At 27.9% G+C, this 15752-nt stretch overlaps 3 protein-coding genes and 1 long non-coding RNA gene across 7 annotated transcripts; all 4 read right to left on the reverse strand.

Moving 5' to 3' along the window:
- Positions 1-312: 312 nt before the first annotated feature.
- On the reverse strand, positions 313-3808 carry LOC116777292 (thrombin inhibitor hemalin-like). The gene is made up of 5 exons (XM_032670752.2): positions 3653-3808; positions 3236-3326; positions 2320-2429; positions 943-1036; positions 313-465 (listed from the first exon to the last, which is right to left on the reverse strand). The coding sequence occupies exons 1-5, from the start codon at positions 3753-3755 to the stop codon at positions 330-332; spliced, it is 534 nt and encodes a 177-aa protein (XP_032526643.1). The 5' UTR covers positions 3756-3808; the 3' UTR covers positions 313-329.
- Positions 3809-3966: 158 nt separating this feature from the next.
- On the reverse strand, positions 3967-5400 carry LOC116777291 (ATP synthase subunit b, mitochondrial-like). Its single transcript, XM_032670751.2, has one exon. The coding sequence runs from the start codon at positions 4820-4822 to the stop codon at positions 4055-4057; it is 768 nt and encodes a 255-aa protein (XP_032526642.2). The 5' UTR covers positions 4823-5400; the 3' UTR covers positions 3967-4054.
- Positions 5401-5495: 95 nt separating this feature from the next.
- Positions 5496-13416, reverse strand: LOC116777289 (chitinase-like protein EN03). 4 transcript variants are annotated; one of them, XM_032670748.2, is made up of 10 exons: positions 13256-13416; positions 7922-8172; positions 7693-7825; positions 7192-7362; positions 6900-7068; positions 6663-6793; positions 6458-6583; positions 6315-6347; positions 5972-6071; positions 5496-5881 (listed from the first exon to the last, which is right to left on the reverse strand). In XM_032670748.2, the coding sequence occupies exons 1-10, from the start codon at positions 13365-13367 to the stop codon at positions 5770-5772; spliced, it is 1338 nt and encodes a 445-aa protein (XP_032526639.1). In that variant the 5' UTR covers positions 13368-13416; the 3' UTR covers positions 5496-5769. The 4 variants fall into 4 exon arrangements, with proteins under 4 accessions (XP_032526639.1, XP_032526638.1, XP_032526641.1 ...); XM_032670747.2 differs by having other exon boundaries at positions 7922-8193; positions 13256-13401; XM_032670750.2 differs by lacking the exon at positions 6315-6347.
- Positions 9212-13247, reverse strand: LOC133319899 (uncharacterized). The gene is made up of 2 exons (XR_009753359.1): positions 11956-13247; positions 9212-11907 (listed from the first exon to the last, which is right to left on the reverse strand). It is a non-coding gene; the product is annotated as an uncharacterized LOC133319899 (long non-coding RNA).
- Positions 13417-15752: the final 2336 nt, after the last annotated feature.

Below are 15752 nucleotides of genomic sequence, written 5' to 3' on the forward strand. Positions count from 1 at the left end.
CTATAATGGGTTTTAACATTTTAAAATTAAATTATAAAAATATACGCAAAGGTCCTAGGTTAGCACTTGTTTGTGTAAATGAACACTGCATTATTTATTGACTGTTCTGAAATATTTCATCAAAACAGATTTTGTTAAAAATAGATTATTAAATCTGCTTTTGTTAGTTCATATTTATTGAGGTTTGGTATAAGTTTATGGTATCTTCTCTATAAACAGCTCTTCATTAATTTGAAGTAAGGAACTTAAAATTGTTTTAAGGTAGAATTCACAAAATATCTTCGTCGTTATACTCCAAGACAAGAAAATAGCTTTTAAGCAAGAAATTTTTAATTAATAAAAGATTTCATGATATAACCACAAGTCGAAGTACAGGACTGTTGACTTTTAAACCTGTTTAAATTCCCTCCACAGCCACTAAAAGAAAACCCCCTACATCTTCGCGTTGTTATATCAAAGTACCATCTGTAATAATAGAATTAGAAATATGCAAAGGTTAATCGTTATTTTTTCAAAAGTAATAAGTATTGAATAAAAGTAAAATATATGAAGATTAAGAAGAAATCAATTCTTCTTCGTCACCACTGCTGTGGCTAACAAACTTGTGGCTTAGAGCTTGCCTGATATTCCTGCAATACTAGAAAAATCACTTGAATGTTGCCGAATTTTCAGATACCTATCCGCCCCTTAATTCTTTTAAAATTCTTTTGTATCTTTTTTTTTTTGGAAAGCCAATATTCTTATTTAATTTAAAAAGAAACTATAAGCAATATCACCATCAATACTATTTTCTTATAAACCACTAACATTTAAGTATGGGGTCCTGTAAAATATCGATCATAAAAGTCACGATGGACAGGATAAGATTGTACTTGCGGAAACATACGTTTTTCAATCCATATATTCATGGCGAAAAATTAGTATTTTATAGTTTGTGGATACCTGGGATGGTACTCATTGCACTGGCCAAAGTCTGGTTGCAGTCTGCAAAATACTTCCGAAGAGAGATTTTGGGTGATTGTTTGCATTCCAGCATCTGCAATTTCGATGTCATAATTTTTATGATTAAAACCGATTAGTTCATACTGGTCAGTATTAGTTTCAGGTTTTTCCTTACTTTTGTTTTATACCCAATTAGAAACTCCAACGTAACAAATTAATATACATATTTTTTTATGACTGTAGTCTAACTTCACTTGCAACATGAAACAAAGGTAATAAATAAAATCACGACTACATTGCCCAACCGTTTAAAATAAATTAAACAATGAAAATATATTATTATTGATAAATCTCAATTTTTATATTTTATATTTATAGTTGTTCAAAAATATCAAGAGTGGTAAATAAAATATCTCAATATTTATATCATGATTAAAAGTATGTTCCCTTCGAGAATTCCAAAGCAAACCGACTATTCTACCTTAACTCGTTTTGATAACTTAGGTATATAAAAAACGTACACCTAAATGCCATTAACAATGTAACATAGAAAATAGAATATATTAAAGCAATCTATCATTAATATTAACTTATATAAGTGAAGGAGTAAGATCAAACAGTGTGAAAGTCGGTATCACAATAGTTGTAAAAGTTAGACGTGGAATATGCTACTGAAACACATTTGTAAACTGCTTTAAACTGTTAGTTCTCTCAACTTTTATACAATTTATTTTAATTATAATTAAAATTATATAAAAAACTTGTTTGTCAAAATGTTCATTGTGTAGTTGGCTATGAACAGAAAGCTTTGTATACAATTTTTTTAAACCACTTTTCCGAACGAACAATGTTTAAAATTTAATTGTTAAATCAGATCACAAATAAAACGGCCGAACCATTAATATTATTTTAAAATTTCATTGATCTTTTCAGTTAAAACGTAGTGATATTGAATATTATTCCAAAACGTAACTATTTTCAGGTTTTGAAAGATTGTATTAATTCATAAATTTTATCTAATTGTTTTGTGTTCCTCTATGTTAAATCCATTAAATGATTCCGTCTTTATGTAACAGTATTTTTCCCTTTTACTGAGAACAAAAATTTAATTAAAGGCGAGGCACTACGCTTCAAAAGAATTTCATAAGGTGCATAATTTTATATTTTCTCTTCATTAAAGAGACTCAAAAGAGTATAATTATTCTAATACGAAATGACTTAGGTACTTGGCTTCCTTAGGTTAGCAATTTCGCGGATATTGATGATTATTCATAACCAAGTATTTTTTTTAAATATAGATACATTAATGGTTATCACTTATAGTTAAAGTAATTTTAAAATAAAGTGTTCATTATTTTAATAAAAATGTTAAATCACCTATGCATGCATGATGACAACTAGACAAAGTTTCATGCGCATTGAGATTATGCGAACAAGTACCCATGTTGAATGTTTTGCAATCTTCTAATTTGACATCATAATAGAATCTGTAAAAAATAACCTCCTGAAATATTCGTATATAAGATTCTTTAGTGAAAATTAATTATTTTTTTTTAATTACTATAACTTCAAACCGGTAGACAATTAAATAAGCAGCAAACGAAATGAAATAAAATATTAAAAAAAAATTTGGTCAAAATTCAATTGATAAGGAATATATAAGTTTTGAAATATTATCTGGTAAAAAATTTTGTAATATAAATTTAATTTTACTATGACGTAAGCAATCAATTAATAATAAAAAGACTTGTAAAATATGTTTTATATTCGAAATGAAACAAATATCACCAACACGAAGTAGAAATCCAAGATATTGAATTAGGCAGGAAGCTGAAATTTAAAAGCTCTATCTTGTAGATGTTAAGAGAAAAGACCTAAAAATGTATTATATTGTACGTACTCGAATAAATATAAAGCTTAATAATGAAAGTGAATTAGACGATATCAAATCCATCGGCTAAGGGTTCAATAATAGTAGAATTCTAGAACTTTCTCGATAATAATGACAACAGAAATTCACCAGCCAAAGCTTTTTAATTGATATTATTTCTACTGTTTGTGGTATGTGACGCAAGAATTTATAGACATTTAGATTTCTTGACTACATGTTCTAGTTATAGAATATAATACTTGACCGTACCCATGTATGAAACAAATTTGATTTCGTGTTGTTTATAAACAAATACAAGAATTTTCATAATCCCAGTAATTATTTTTATCTATTGCTAGAAAAGTAAGAAAAAGAGAGGGTTTAAAGCTTACAAAATATAATAAAAAATAATAAAAAACTAGCTTTGGTAGTTTCTTTTTACTTCCATCGCAGTCATGACCATTCGGTTGAAATTTACAAGTAATCGATGCGTCCAAATTTTCGTAATCTACTCCTAGATATAAAAAAAATAATAATGTTATATTTTAAGTTTTTACTTCTACTCACTTTTTCTTTTCATTTATTTGTAAATAATTTTCCAAGCAATTTATAATGCATTTTTTGATCTCATAGCCATTATGTTCACACGTGACAACTAGACGTGTTTATATATTTTTGATTTTAGAATCATTTTTATTTATTTTTAAAATAAATTCCAAAAGAAAAATTCTAAAGGGGGTTAAATAGAAATAATTCATAGATATACGAAAAAATATATCTGAAGTAATGTATCTATTTTAAAAATCTTATATTAAAAAATTAAAAGTTATAAACTCTTACTGTTTGCCTCAGTAGTTGTTGTAGTAGTTGTATCATCATCATCTGGAGAAGCAAAAGGTAGGAGCAAGAGTAAATGAATACATTTAAATAACACTGTAAACATTTTGAATGTTCAGTGGAAAAAAAACTAGTAACAAAAGTAATCGCGATTGCAATCGTACATAATTATTTTTATTTTAATAACCATAGCAATTTTGCCCATAGCTAATGAAAATTGAAATTAAATATGATATTAATAAGTCCTTCTATATAAACGTGAGTCACCCCACGAATAAATAAAAAAGGGTAAGTTTCATATGAAATAAAATAAATGCAAAGCATAAAATATACATTTTATTAATGAAATGTTAATGTATCATTTGTTAATGGAAGAATTATAACAGTAATGTTTTATAGATACTACTATTTTACTCGACCAGCAGCATCAGCAATTTGTAGAATAGCATTGTCAAAGACTCGTTTTTCGAAATCAGGAGTTATTGATTTCTTCACTTGATCAATAATCCATTCTATCATCCATTTTTGTTGAATCCTGGCATTGGATTGGTGAAGTTTTACCTGGTAATCCATACGACCCTTGATAGATCTGTAAGCATGCATTAATCTTTCTCTGTAAACAGCTTCAAGTTGCATTAGTATATTTTCCTTTTTGGCGTCCATTAACACTTTCTGGCCCTGTGCTCTCCATATAGCATCTTCAGCTTGTTTTATTTGCTGATCAAAAACATTTTTCTCCGCCTTTCTTTCATTTTCAATATCATTAACATAAGCATCAACTTGTTTGTCCAAATATTCTGCGAAAATGTTGCCAAAATTTGTTGTAGCGAAATAAAGCACAACAAAAATAGAAAGACCAATATAGTACTCGTGTTCCATAATAAAAATCTCTTTGCTTACTAAATAATTAGTTAAGCAAATACCAAAAATATAAGGTCCCGTGACACCAGTCTTATTATGGAAAAACAAAAACCACTCCTCCGGAAAAATTGCTAATCTTACAGGGCCAGATTTTAACGCCCTCTTTATTGTGTCTTTTTCGGAATCTAAGCTTCTATCCGTAGTTTTCTTTTTCATGTAGTTTACAGGACATGTTTCCGTATGTTTAAATATAAAGGTTGGTGTTATGGAACTATTTCGATATCCTAACTTAGTGATACAATTTAGTATCATAATTACTTTTCAATACTCTAATAGAATATTTTATTTGATTTAAATTCAATTCAAATATTTGAATCTTGGGTTTGGTCAATCTGACACTTATTATTTTGTCAATGTCACATGGGTTGTTAAAATCACGATCGTCTTTGCACGGATGAAGGCCATATTTAAAGTAACCTAACCTAAAATCACGATGGAGGTTGTTTGATTTTTTTTTTAATTAAACAAAATATACCTAGAAACCGAATGTCATTAAATCTCAAAATTATGTTTTAATATAAAAATATTTATGACATCAAGATTGTACATAATATTTTCAGTTTTTTTTTTAAATAATTAGGGACAAACATAGTATGTTTATGATAACGAAAAAATGCTACAGTAATAAATTTTTACTTTAATAATTTTAAGTGGTTGGTTGGTAAGAGTCTAAAATCTAGAGGGTTAATTTCGAACGTAATCTTAATGATATTGGTTAAAGAAGTAGATATACTATTACACAATAACGTGGTTACAAAATCCAATTTATAATTTAAACCTCAAGTAAAATTTATTTTTTTTTCAAGTAGAAATAAAATAATTACCAACCTTAATTAATAAAATATGACAAAACGTGATAAACCAATACTATTTCTATACTTTAAGTTGATTTTATTCCTGAAAGTAAGGATAATAAACAAGTAAAGGCAATTTCTAGATAGTTTTTATTATTTTGCTTAAAATTAGATAAAATACATTCATATATTGAGGGTGTCAAAATTATTGTTGAAAAATTATCATAAATATTACTGAAGAATATCAAAGTTAATTTTAATATAGGTTCACAATAACTAGAATAATAAAATCTTTCATTTCTAGTAGATAATTCCTGAAAATATGACAATAATAGTACAATGTTTCACTATCTTATTTTAGTGATCGTATCTCATAACTTATTTTAGTCATAATTATTATACAGCTTATACACGGTATTTTACAGCGCGAAGAATGGGATACTTGTCACCTGTACATAGACCCCGGAAGTCATCCATAGAGAGATCAGAAATTGAAACACCTCCAAGATTCTTTGATCTAAAAAGAGAATATTTAATATATAGTTACCGACAATTTCAGAAAAACCCCACTAGACTTGAAATAAATAAATTACTAATAGAAACTTACTTAGCATACACAGCCTTCTGTCCTGCAGTGTCAGGATCTTCATAGCTTACCCAAAAACCACCTTCACCATTGTCGTCGGGAACACGGAAAGCATAAGTTCCTAAAACAAATAAAATTCCAATAAATATTTGCTGTACTAATTTATGAGTTATTGTGCAGTTAAATGCGTGAAATAGAAATCAGATTACATACTATACATATTCAACTAATAAATAAAATGCACACATAATAATTCCACCGTAATAATTATAAATTATTTACATAAACCATCACCATTGCAGTATTAGAGTTTAAACCATAGAGCAAAGTTAAATAGCTAAAAAGCTTTTTATAAGTTACCAACCAAAAAAGTCGCCATCCTTCGTTAAGCCCATTTCTGAAAAGTCAAATGAAGCATCTAATTCCCAAAATCTTATGACAAGCAAATTTCTGGAGCTGGTTGCAGGCTTACATAACTATAAATAATTAATTAAATTTAAAACTTACCAAAACGCTTGCTTGGATCAGAGACCTTCCTTAAATGAGGACGCATACCCTTTTGATGATTGGGATTAATGAGTTTAGCACAAACTTCGGGATAGCTCAACAATCCTTCAATTTTCGTGTAGGGACCTGTAATTAGTTATTATTGAAAAATTACTATGACATATCAAGTTTTTTTTAAGCATACTGACAAAAACAAAATGGTTACCGGCTTCCCCAGGTCCTTCAGCATGGATAGGTGGGACTCCAGAAATTTCGCTGTCGGAGTTTAGTTTCCATGTGCGGCCGTAGGTGGCGACACCCACAACAATTTTATAACTAGGGGCACCTGCTTGAAGCCTGAAATAAAAATTAAAATAACTTATATCTATACCTAAATTAAAATAAATTATTATATGTTGAAAATCATTTAAACCCACAACACTATATTTTTAAGGATAAATACCAGTAATTTACAGCGGCATCAACATTTAAAAGTTCATTGCGGCCTTGAGGTTTGTAAATAGGTGCAGTATAGTCAGCCTCCTTTGGATTTCTTTCTGGAGTGTAGTAGTTAAACGCATTGATATTCACAATGTCCACTAAGTTTATAATAGCAGGTACGTCGTAGTAGACTAAAATAAAATGGAAACATTATAAATAAAAACTAAATTCTCCTTTTATAAGCAAAATATTAGAATCAGTTTTTTATACAGGGAAAGAAAATAATCAAAGTTATAAATAATAAAACATCGTACTGGTAGCGTTGACATTGGGAAGCACAGTGACAGACAATTGCATGTTTGGTTTTAGGTTGAGAGCAGCCTTCATTTCACGAACAAGAGCAGTAAAGCCTTCTCTGTGCTCCGCTTCCTTCTCATCGACGGGGGTAGTGCCAAACGTTTTCTTTATTCCGTGCCAGATTGATCCTGTTTAGGTATAACATTAGTATATAATGTATTATAATACATTTTTCTAAAGTGTACCCCAATAAAATTATTATAATTTATTAAGCTCCTTTAAAACACCAGGTAGTTTAGTAATTACTAGTAGTAAGAAGTTTAGGAATTACTAAGGCACAGTATAAATAATTTTAGCGGTTTTTAGTATTTTTTCGTTTAATCGAGGATGAAAACTAATATTATTGGTTTTTTAAAAGCAACTACATATTTCTTTTATTATTTAAATGTTTTTTATAGTAATTACTTGCAAATTTTCATTTTTATAGAAATATGTTATGAGATTAGTTATTAACTTACCCCAAGTTGAGCGGATCTTTTTGGGTTTGATTCTAGCAAACTGCCAAGCAAGATCAATACCATCAAAGCCGTGCTGCTCTGCCAAGAGTACACCAGAGTTTACGAAAGCTGTACGGGCTTGTGGAGACTCCAGCTGTAACGAATTTAATTTAAAATTAACATCATATATTTGTTTATTCAACTTGTATGTCTCCATTAATTTTTTTTTTTTTTGTTAAACTAAAATTACCAGTAAATTGTACTTCTGTTCTTCCTCGGTGTCGGCATCACCACCCACTGAGAGCAAGACCTTAAGTCCTGGGTATTTGGTCTTAAAGTTGGTGAGAGCACGATAATTGGCGTGGTTGCGGTCAATGTCCAAGTTCTCATTGAGTGAGACCATTTTATAGGTGTCAGGTTGAATTCCTGCATATCCATATACAAGGTGAGTGCAGAACGACAAAGCTGGATCCAGATCCAATGGCAGCATACGTGCTTGAGCTGGATAAATGCATCCCTCGACTGTATTAGTGTGTTATAAATGTAACAAAATAATTCAGTGCTAGCTTAAGTAATATAAGAACAGTTGCACAGTCAGCTAAAAATAAAAATCAAACATCTCTTTAAAACTTTATAGAACGTTTGATTTACTACGAGACGTAATCATTAAATTTTTGGTTTTATTTTCACAGAACTAAAACATTTAAAGGTTTAATTTAATAAACAAATCAAATATTATTATTTTTTTAATTTTTTTATGTACTATATTTATTTTATTTTATTTAGTCCAATTATATTTGCCACAGTAAAATAACTATATAGAACGCAGGACAAATTTAATGAACGTAGGCGTTTCATCCCGTAAACTAATTTATTCACACATTAACCACTTGGAATTCAGTAATCAGAAGGATAACAACTGTTTATGGACTAGCCACCTTATTACAAAGGTCCAAAGCCGATTTCTGATAAAATTCAAGACTGTGACGCAACCGCAACAAAGTAAGAGATTACCTATGGGTCAATGTCGAATATTGCACACTTTCCTCCATATTAGCAAATCTCTGATGGATATTATTCGTTGTAGTATGACACATTACCAGAATTACTTGTTACTTGGATGGTATTTTTTTTAATTTTGAAATTAACAAATGGAAGTTTATTTAATTTCAAAAAATGTTTTATATTCATTACAAAATGCTTGTTAAATTCACTATAAAAATTATTATCGGCTAGTTTGAATATCATCGGGTACTGTGACTAGAGGGTTAAACAATAATTTTTAGATAACGAGAAAACATTTTTTATTAATAATAATAATGAGTTCAAATTTTTATTAAGATATTTGATTGTCCGATAACGCTGATAATTAAATCTTTTCGTAATGCTAATTTAACAACAAATATAGTGTGTCAATTAATACATAGATCAAATAAAACGAAGATTATAGCGTAGGTTTATTTGTCTTTAATTATATAATTTAGTTACTAGGATTAATCAAATACGGATCATGATTGATTATAATCTAAATAAAAAAATATTTGAGCTTAATATTTTATTAACAAATCATAATTATTATTATATACACACTATTTTTAACTATACCACCAAATAATAAAATTATTAAAATCATATAAATGTAGCACAAAATATAAGGAATAGAATTTAGTAAATAGCTTTAATTAAAGAATAATGTTGTTTGTTCAATTTATCTCTGACATTCGATATTCAGGTCACGTCTCATTCTTATAATCGTCGTAAATTATCTTTAGCATTGTTACTAATTAGAAATTACGGTCTTATCGTAAAAGGTCAAATCCTGTAAACAACGTCAGTATATAACAACAGATACTAAAAACACATTACGTAATCGCCAAGCTAAAGTTGCAAAATGGAATAAAAATGAGGTTAAAAGAATAAATGTAAATCAAATATACTCCGAGAACGTTCGATGGAGTGACTATGATATGATGAATGGAAAAAATATGCAATGCATCCGTCCTATTTAAATAAAACTTAAAAGTATGGATCATTGCGAGAGATATTGAGTTATGCTATCGTAAAGTAATTTTAGGAAACAGTTGGAATGGAATAATCACAAGATTATTTACTGATGAATATTAAAATTTCTTTCAAGATGACGATAAAAATTGGTTATAAAAGTACAAAAAATTACAAAAACAAAATTAAATCGCTTATCTTAAGATATATAGTCACAAATTATTTGTATTGTTCTCATGGTGCATTATTTATCATTATTACTTAGGTATATATCTATATATGGTATGGTATGTATGATAAGGTATTATGGCCGTTTTTGAAAACCCACTCTATTTTTAAAACTGTGAACTGTGAAACTTTATATCGACCGATGGAAATTAATTTCAATAAATAATTACAATTATTACACATCAAATCTCAAATATTTTAAATCCTATATTTTTATTACGATATTCTGTTAAATAAGAATTTAATTATAAACACAAATCGTTATATTATTGCAAATAAAAGTAATATATGTTTTATTTGCAATATAAAAATAGATATTTACCTTGTAATGTGAAATGCGATCAACTACAAAGGTCATAGGAAACTAAATGACATGTATTACGTAATTCATTCAATACAGGGTAAGAGAAAATAGATTATATGGAGCAACTAGTTTCCAACTAAATTAACCATGGAAATGTTATAACTACCGAACCATTTAAAGACAAAACAGTACATATTTTATTTTTTGTTCTTACAAACAAATTTATAAATTGATACCTATTATTTACTATTCCAGGATCTAAAAAAAATTCAATTTAGATAGCTACATATGAACTTATTAAATTATTAGTTTACAATATTTATTTCACATGAAAGCGTGTAGCAAAATTCCCGTTATTATAAACAAAAGATAAATCTTATGAATATGAGCCAGTAAGAAAAAACAAATTAACTATATTTAGTTTGTATTTATTCTACCAATACTTTTTAAATTGCCAACTTATTATTTAATAAAAAGATGAACGAATAAAGCCAACTAGCAAATTTAACTTTACCTCTGGAAAACTTTATTACCTATCAGACACATACATGGTTACTTTGTCTTGTACTAATAAATTAATAATAGCTTAACAGTATTCCTATATTCCTAAAGTATTCCGTGTTAAATCTAGAACTTAAAATCGTTTTAATGCTTAATTTGGGCTCACGACATTCCTTTAAAAAAAATGCATTTCGGTAAATAAAATGTCTTCTATAAGGTTCTATGCCTAGCTATTATAAAACGAAAATTAAAAAAAGTCATGGAGCATATATCTGACATTGACAAATGTATATGTAGATAAATAAATAATAAAAATAATAGTGTTCTTAAATTTAAATATCAAAATCAACTTCCTCGGGGAAAGCTTTTATCCTAATGTTATGTGAATTGAGCATAAAATAATTTAAAAAAAACCTAATGGGAAAGCCTGCATCAATTAAAAATCATAAAACTTACATACAAAAATTATATGCTCAAAGAATGTTCTGGAATACCATGGAACACTTTTAGGACGAGCATTAGTATAAATTATTTTCATTCAAATAAAACTATTATTTTCTGTTTATACTTCTTGATTTTATTATTTTAATCGTCGGCGGTAGATGAAATACCTAAGAAAAGTATGCTAAGTATAATATAATAAATAAATATATAATAAAAGTATGTTATCTAACAGACACTTTCATCTCGTCTACTCGTGGTCACGGTTACAGCCACGAAGTTGAAACTTCGAAAAAAATGTAAAATAATAAAATAAAATGATCATTCGTTTATTTCTAATATTATGTAACTCAAAACATTCGTAGATATTATTATGAATTTTATTACTTTATACTTAAATAGTTAATTATCGCCGGATTATAAAATTTATTGTTTTTCTTAATCAAAGCTATAGTTATAACACAAGAGTGTATAGTATATAACAGCGCTACCATTTTGGATCGTCAGCCATATTGGATATAAAACTGTACCATAGTGCAAACTAAAGGCGTTTGAAAATCTTTATCTGAACTGGGTTAGATAATAGTTTAAAAGTCAGTTGCAAAATTTGATCCGAATACATCCACATTAATAAAACATACATATATACATACATACATACATACATACATACATACATACATACATACATACATACATACATACATACATACATACATACATACATACATACATACATACATACATACATACATACATACCTGGTTAAATATATGTTAGCAATAAACTTTAAATAAAAGCTTTCAAACAAATAAATATTTCCTACACGCGGAAGTTAATTAAATGTTTATATTTTTTGCCAATGCAATTTTTATTTGCCTAACCTTCACAAATTAGCAATCTATACCTACAGCATTTACACTCGACCTTATTTTGTTTATTATTTTTTATTTGTGACACAGAATTAGAATAGCAAAACTAAACGTTTTACTACATATATTCTATTTATATATCAATTGTATTTAGTCACTAATATTCTCTCAGCGTACACATGACCATGAAAACCAATAAGATCTTCCTTATATAACAGATAAAGGAAAATATATATGCAAAAAATAAACGTATCAGTGATAATTGATATAAAAGATTTTTCAATATTCGTTACATATAGTTTGTGTATCATCCACGTATAAAGCATTAATAAACTAATTTATTTAGTTGGTATTTTAAAAGTATAATTGTTCTTCTGGATTAGTTAGATACAACTGAAATATATTGTTGTATTTATTTTTGAAGGTACTACTAACAATATTATATTTTATAAGGTAGTACAATATATTTATATACAAGCATCGAAGCAAAATACACTAACAGTAACTACTACTACTAACTAAAAATTAGTAATTTTATTTAATATATATTCGTTATATTTATATAAGTTGGAATCATAATCCAAGCAGTGCTTTTATAAGACTGTTTCTTCAATGCCCCCCGATAAATTCACACGAACGGAAATTTAAAATTTCCTTCTCCATACGCAACAAGGAGATTAATAGTAGATATAAGTCTGAAAGGTCAAAATGTCCTGCTAACAATTTCGTCACTTTAAGAAATTCTTATTTTCATCTTAACCCCATTTTATTAAATAGAATTTGTGTAGTCCATTTTTTTATTATAGAAATCAATTTGGAGCGAGCTTGCTTTGTATGTCCAAATCAAACAGTAATGAAAATCTTTAGAGATTGATAGCGAAACTCTTCAATTGTTAATTTTCGTTTTAAAAATAAACTTATTAAATAGAAGCAAAGATCGTTGATAATCAAATTTAAAAAAGTTTATGCCTTAACTTTAGAGTGACAGAATGTTCCAGAAGTATTTCACATCAAAAAATACTATAATACATATATGTTTCAAATAACCATTTAAAAGAAGTTCAAATGATTATACAATGTTATAAATTAATTATAACAGAGATTATTGAAAAATGCCGTGAATCAAAAATCGCTTATAGAATCGCTTAGCAAAATTATACTTTGAATTTAATTTGAAATATTTACTAAAACGTTATAATTTCATTTAATTATTATCATCATCAACATTTTTACTTACATTCTCGTACGTAGCTCTTGCTGTCGTAATAGCAGACAACCTTGCTGGGCGGGACGGCCGGCGTGGCAACCGCCACTGCCAGCAGAGCAACCAGAGCAACCAGGACTTTCATGTTCACGTCTGATTACCACAAGGTTCGTGTGGCGAATGAATCGTTATACTCACCAAGCGGCGAAGATGACCGCGGGCAAGAAGGTCAAAGATTATTTGAACACATCTGTTGTTTATTTTCGATATAGGTAATCGTTTCAAATGAACGCCAGGTCAGAAGTCAGAACCGTATATTGTTTTGTAGTCAGAAAAAGTACTCATTTAACTTTACATTTTATATAAACTTTTTAAATTCTTTGTAATTTTTACTTTAAACTTTGAATAATTTTTATAGTATACATAGTAAATTTTGCTTCAGGTACAAAACTGATAAAATATAAGTCGGAGATACAACCTTACAATAAATAGACATAAAATTAAAACTCCACAGTCTGATTAAAATTTAATCTATGATCATATACTGGTAAATGATGTCATCATCAATCAAAAGAACTCCTGATATTTTTTTAAAGGTACACTCATCTCTCTCGATAAATTGTTTATATAGAACGACTACGACTCTTTGTTACATATCTCACCTTTACCCGTTGTTCTTAATTAAAAAGATTATGATTTTATGGTGTTGCTGATTATCGGTACTTATATATTTTACTCTCGATTGTAGACTATAACAATAACAAGAAGCAACTACGAAATTTTAAAGTTTATACAACGTTTTGAAGGCTATTACACCTCCACAGCAATTGCAGTAATTCTTTTGTGCCTGTGACTTCTTACGTCCGTTGTGTGGGTGAAACATAAGTCTTGCGTATTAGTTACAAATTACAATAAATATAAAGTACTTCGTGGTGTAAGCCATTTAATAATGTTATAAACTATTTTGATAAGTAAGTAGGGCTTATAATAGTTTACTTGGTAAAGTTTGGATAATTTTAATATACTTTATTACAACTAAATTTCCTGTCTTGTTTTAAAGACTGTACAAATAAAAAATATATAATATCATGTGAAACTCGAAACTATTTTCTGGTTATTGGCACAATCAACAAGATCTACCTATTTTTATGTAAATGAGACGAAAAATTTCAACAAACTTTATAAAATAAAGGTTATCGGTAGTAAAATTGTGTTTTTTTTTGTTTACAATATCGATAGCATTAGTTTTAAAATTATGATTTTCTTTTTTTGCCTGAAGATAAATAAAAATAATATTGAAGTCTATATCAATATCAATGATTAGAAGGAAAATATTTTCTTTAAATATAGACTATTTTGCTAAATTGCCCCGAAGTGATATTTTAACGGCTATTGTTTGCGATAGCGATCGAGGATTTAGCTATTCAACCGTAATATTAACAAGTTACCAATTCAATACTTTTTTTCTTCAATTGATAGCTTTAAACTCAGTACATTCTATCGGAATTATAAAGTCATTTTTTTTACTAGTTAAAAATATACTTAAATAGAAATAATTCTATAAAAATATACTTTAATAGAAATAATTCTAAGTATTATTATATGTATAAACATATAATAATACTTAAAGATATTTTAGGTTTTTCTTAAATAGTCTAAGTTAATGCTGCTGACCTCCGAAACCCGTTTAAGGCAAACTGGTGACTTAAGATAATAAAATCTTCTGAGCGAAGGATTATTATTTCAATCATGTATCGTACCAGTATTTATCCATACCAAGTTTTGTTAGTGTGAATATACTACAAAAAGCTTAAGTGACTAATGTCTATAATGAAAAATTGTTTTGAGTTTCAGATATCCGAATGGGATTATTTTTTTGTGAGTATTAAGTATTAACTATTTAAAATAAATGCCATTCTACTACCCATTTAACATAACAAATATCATAAAGCCCGAAAATTTAATCAAATTCTTTATTATTCCTTTTATATATTAAGATTTTATATAGATATTTATCCTGTAATGACTGAATAATTAAAATGTAACAATAATTAGTCATAACGCTGTCTTTCCCTATTTAATGTCATGAAATGCTAATTCGTCTTGGATATTAAGTGTCTGCACTCCAAATAAAAACTAGTATTGTTTGCTAATATGAATATTAACATAAATTCGCGTCATGAAATCATTTTGAACTCTAGCCAACTTATAATTAAATAATATTTATAATACCTCCGTGTTTTTAACATTCAATTGATTTTCTACAACTATAGTTTTCAGTAATGGTAGTTTTATTATTTCATTATTAACTAACGCCGAAGAGTACATATTTTCTCAATTCTAGTTGCCCAATGTAATTATACTTCTTTGAACGGAGTGTTAAGAGTTTTTATTCATAAATCTTCAGAAATTATATTATTATCGGCGGTTATTACGGTGAGTGTGACGATGCAAACTTGAACTAAACATACAGATGCTCGTTCTGTGACGTCACATTTTTTCTTTTAAACAACTAGCTTTTCAAAAAAAA

The sequence above is a fragment of the Danaus plexippus genome, chromosome Z (assembly GCF_018135715.1).
Source record: "Danaus plexippus chromosome Z, MEX_DaPlex, whole genome shotgun sequence".
Lineage (NCBI taxonomy): Eukaryota > Metazoa > Arthropoda > Insecta > Lepidoptera > Nymphalidae > Danaus > Danaus plexippus.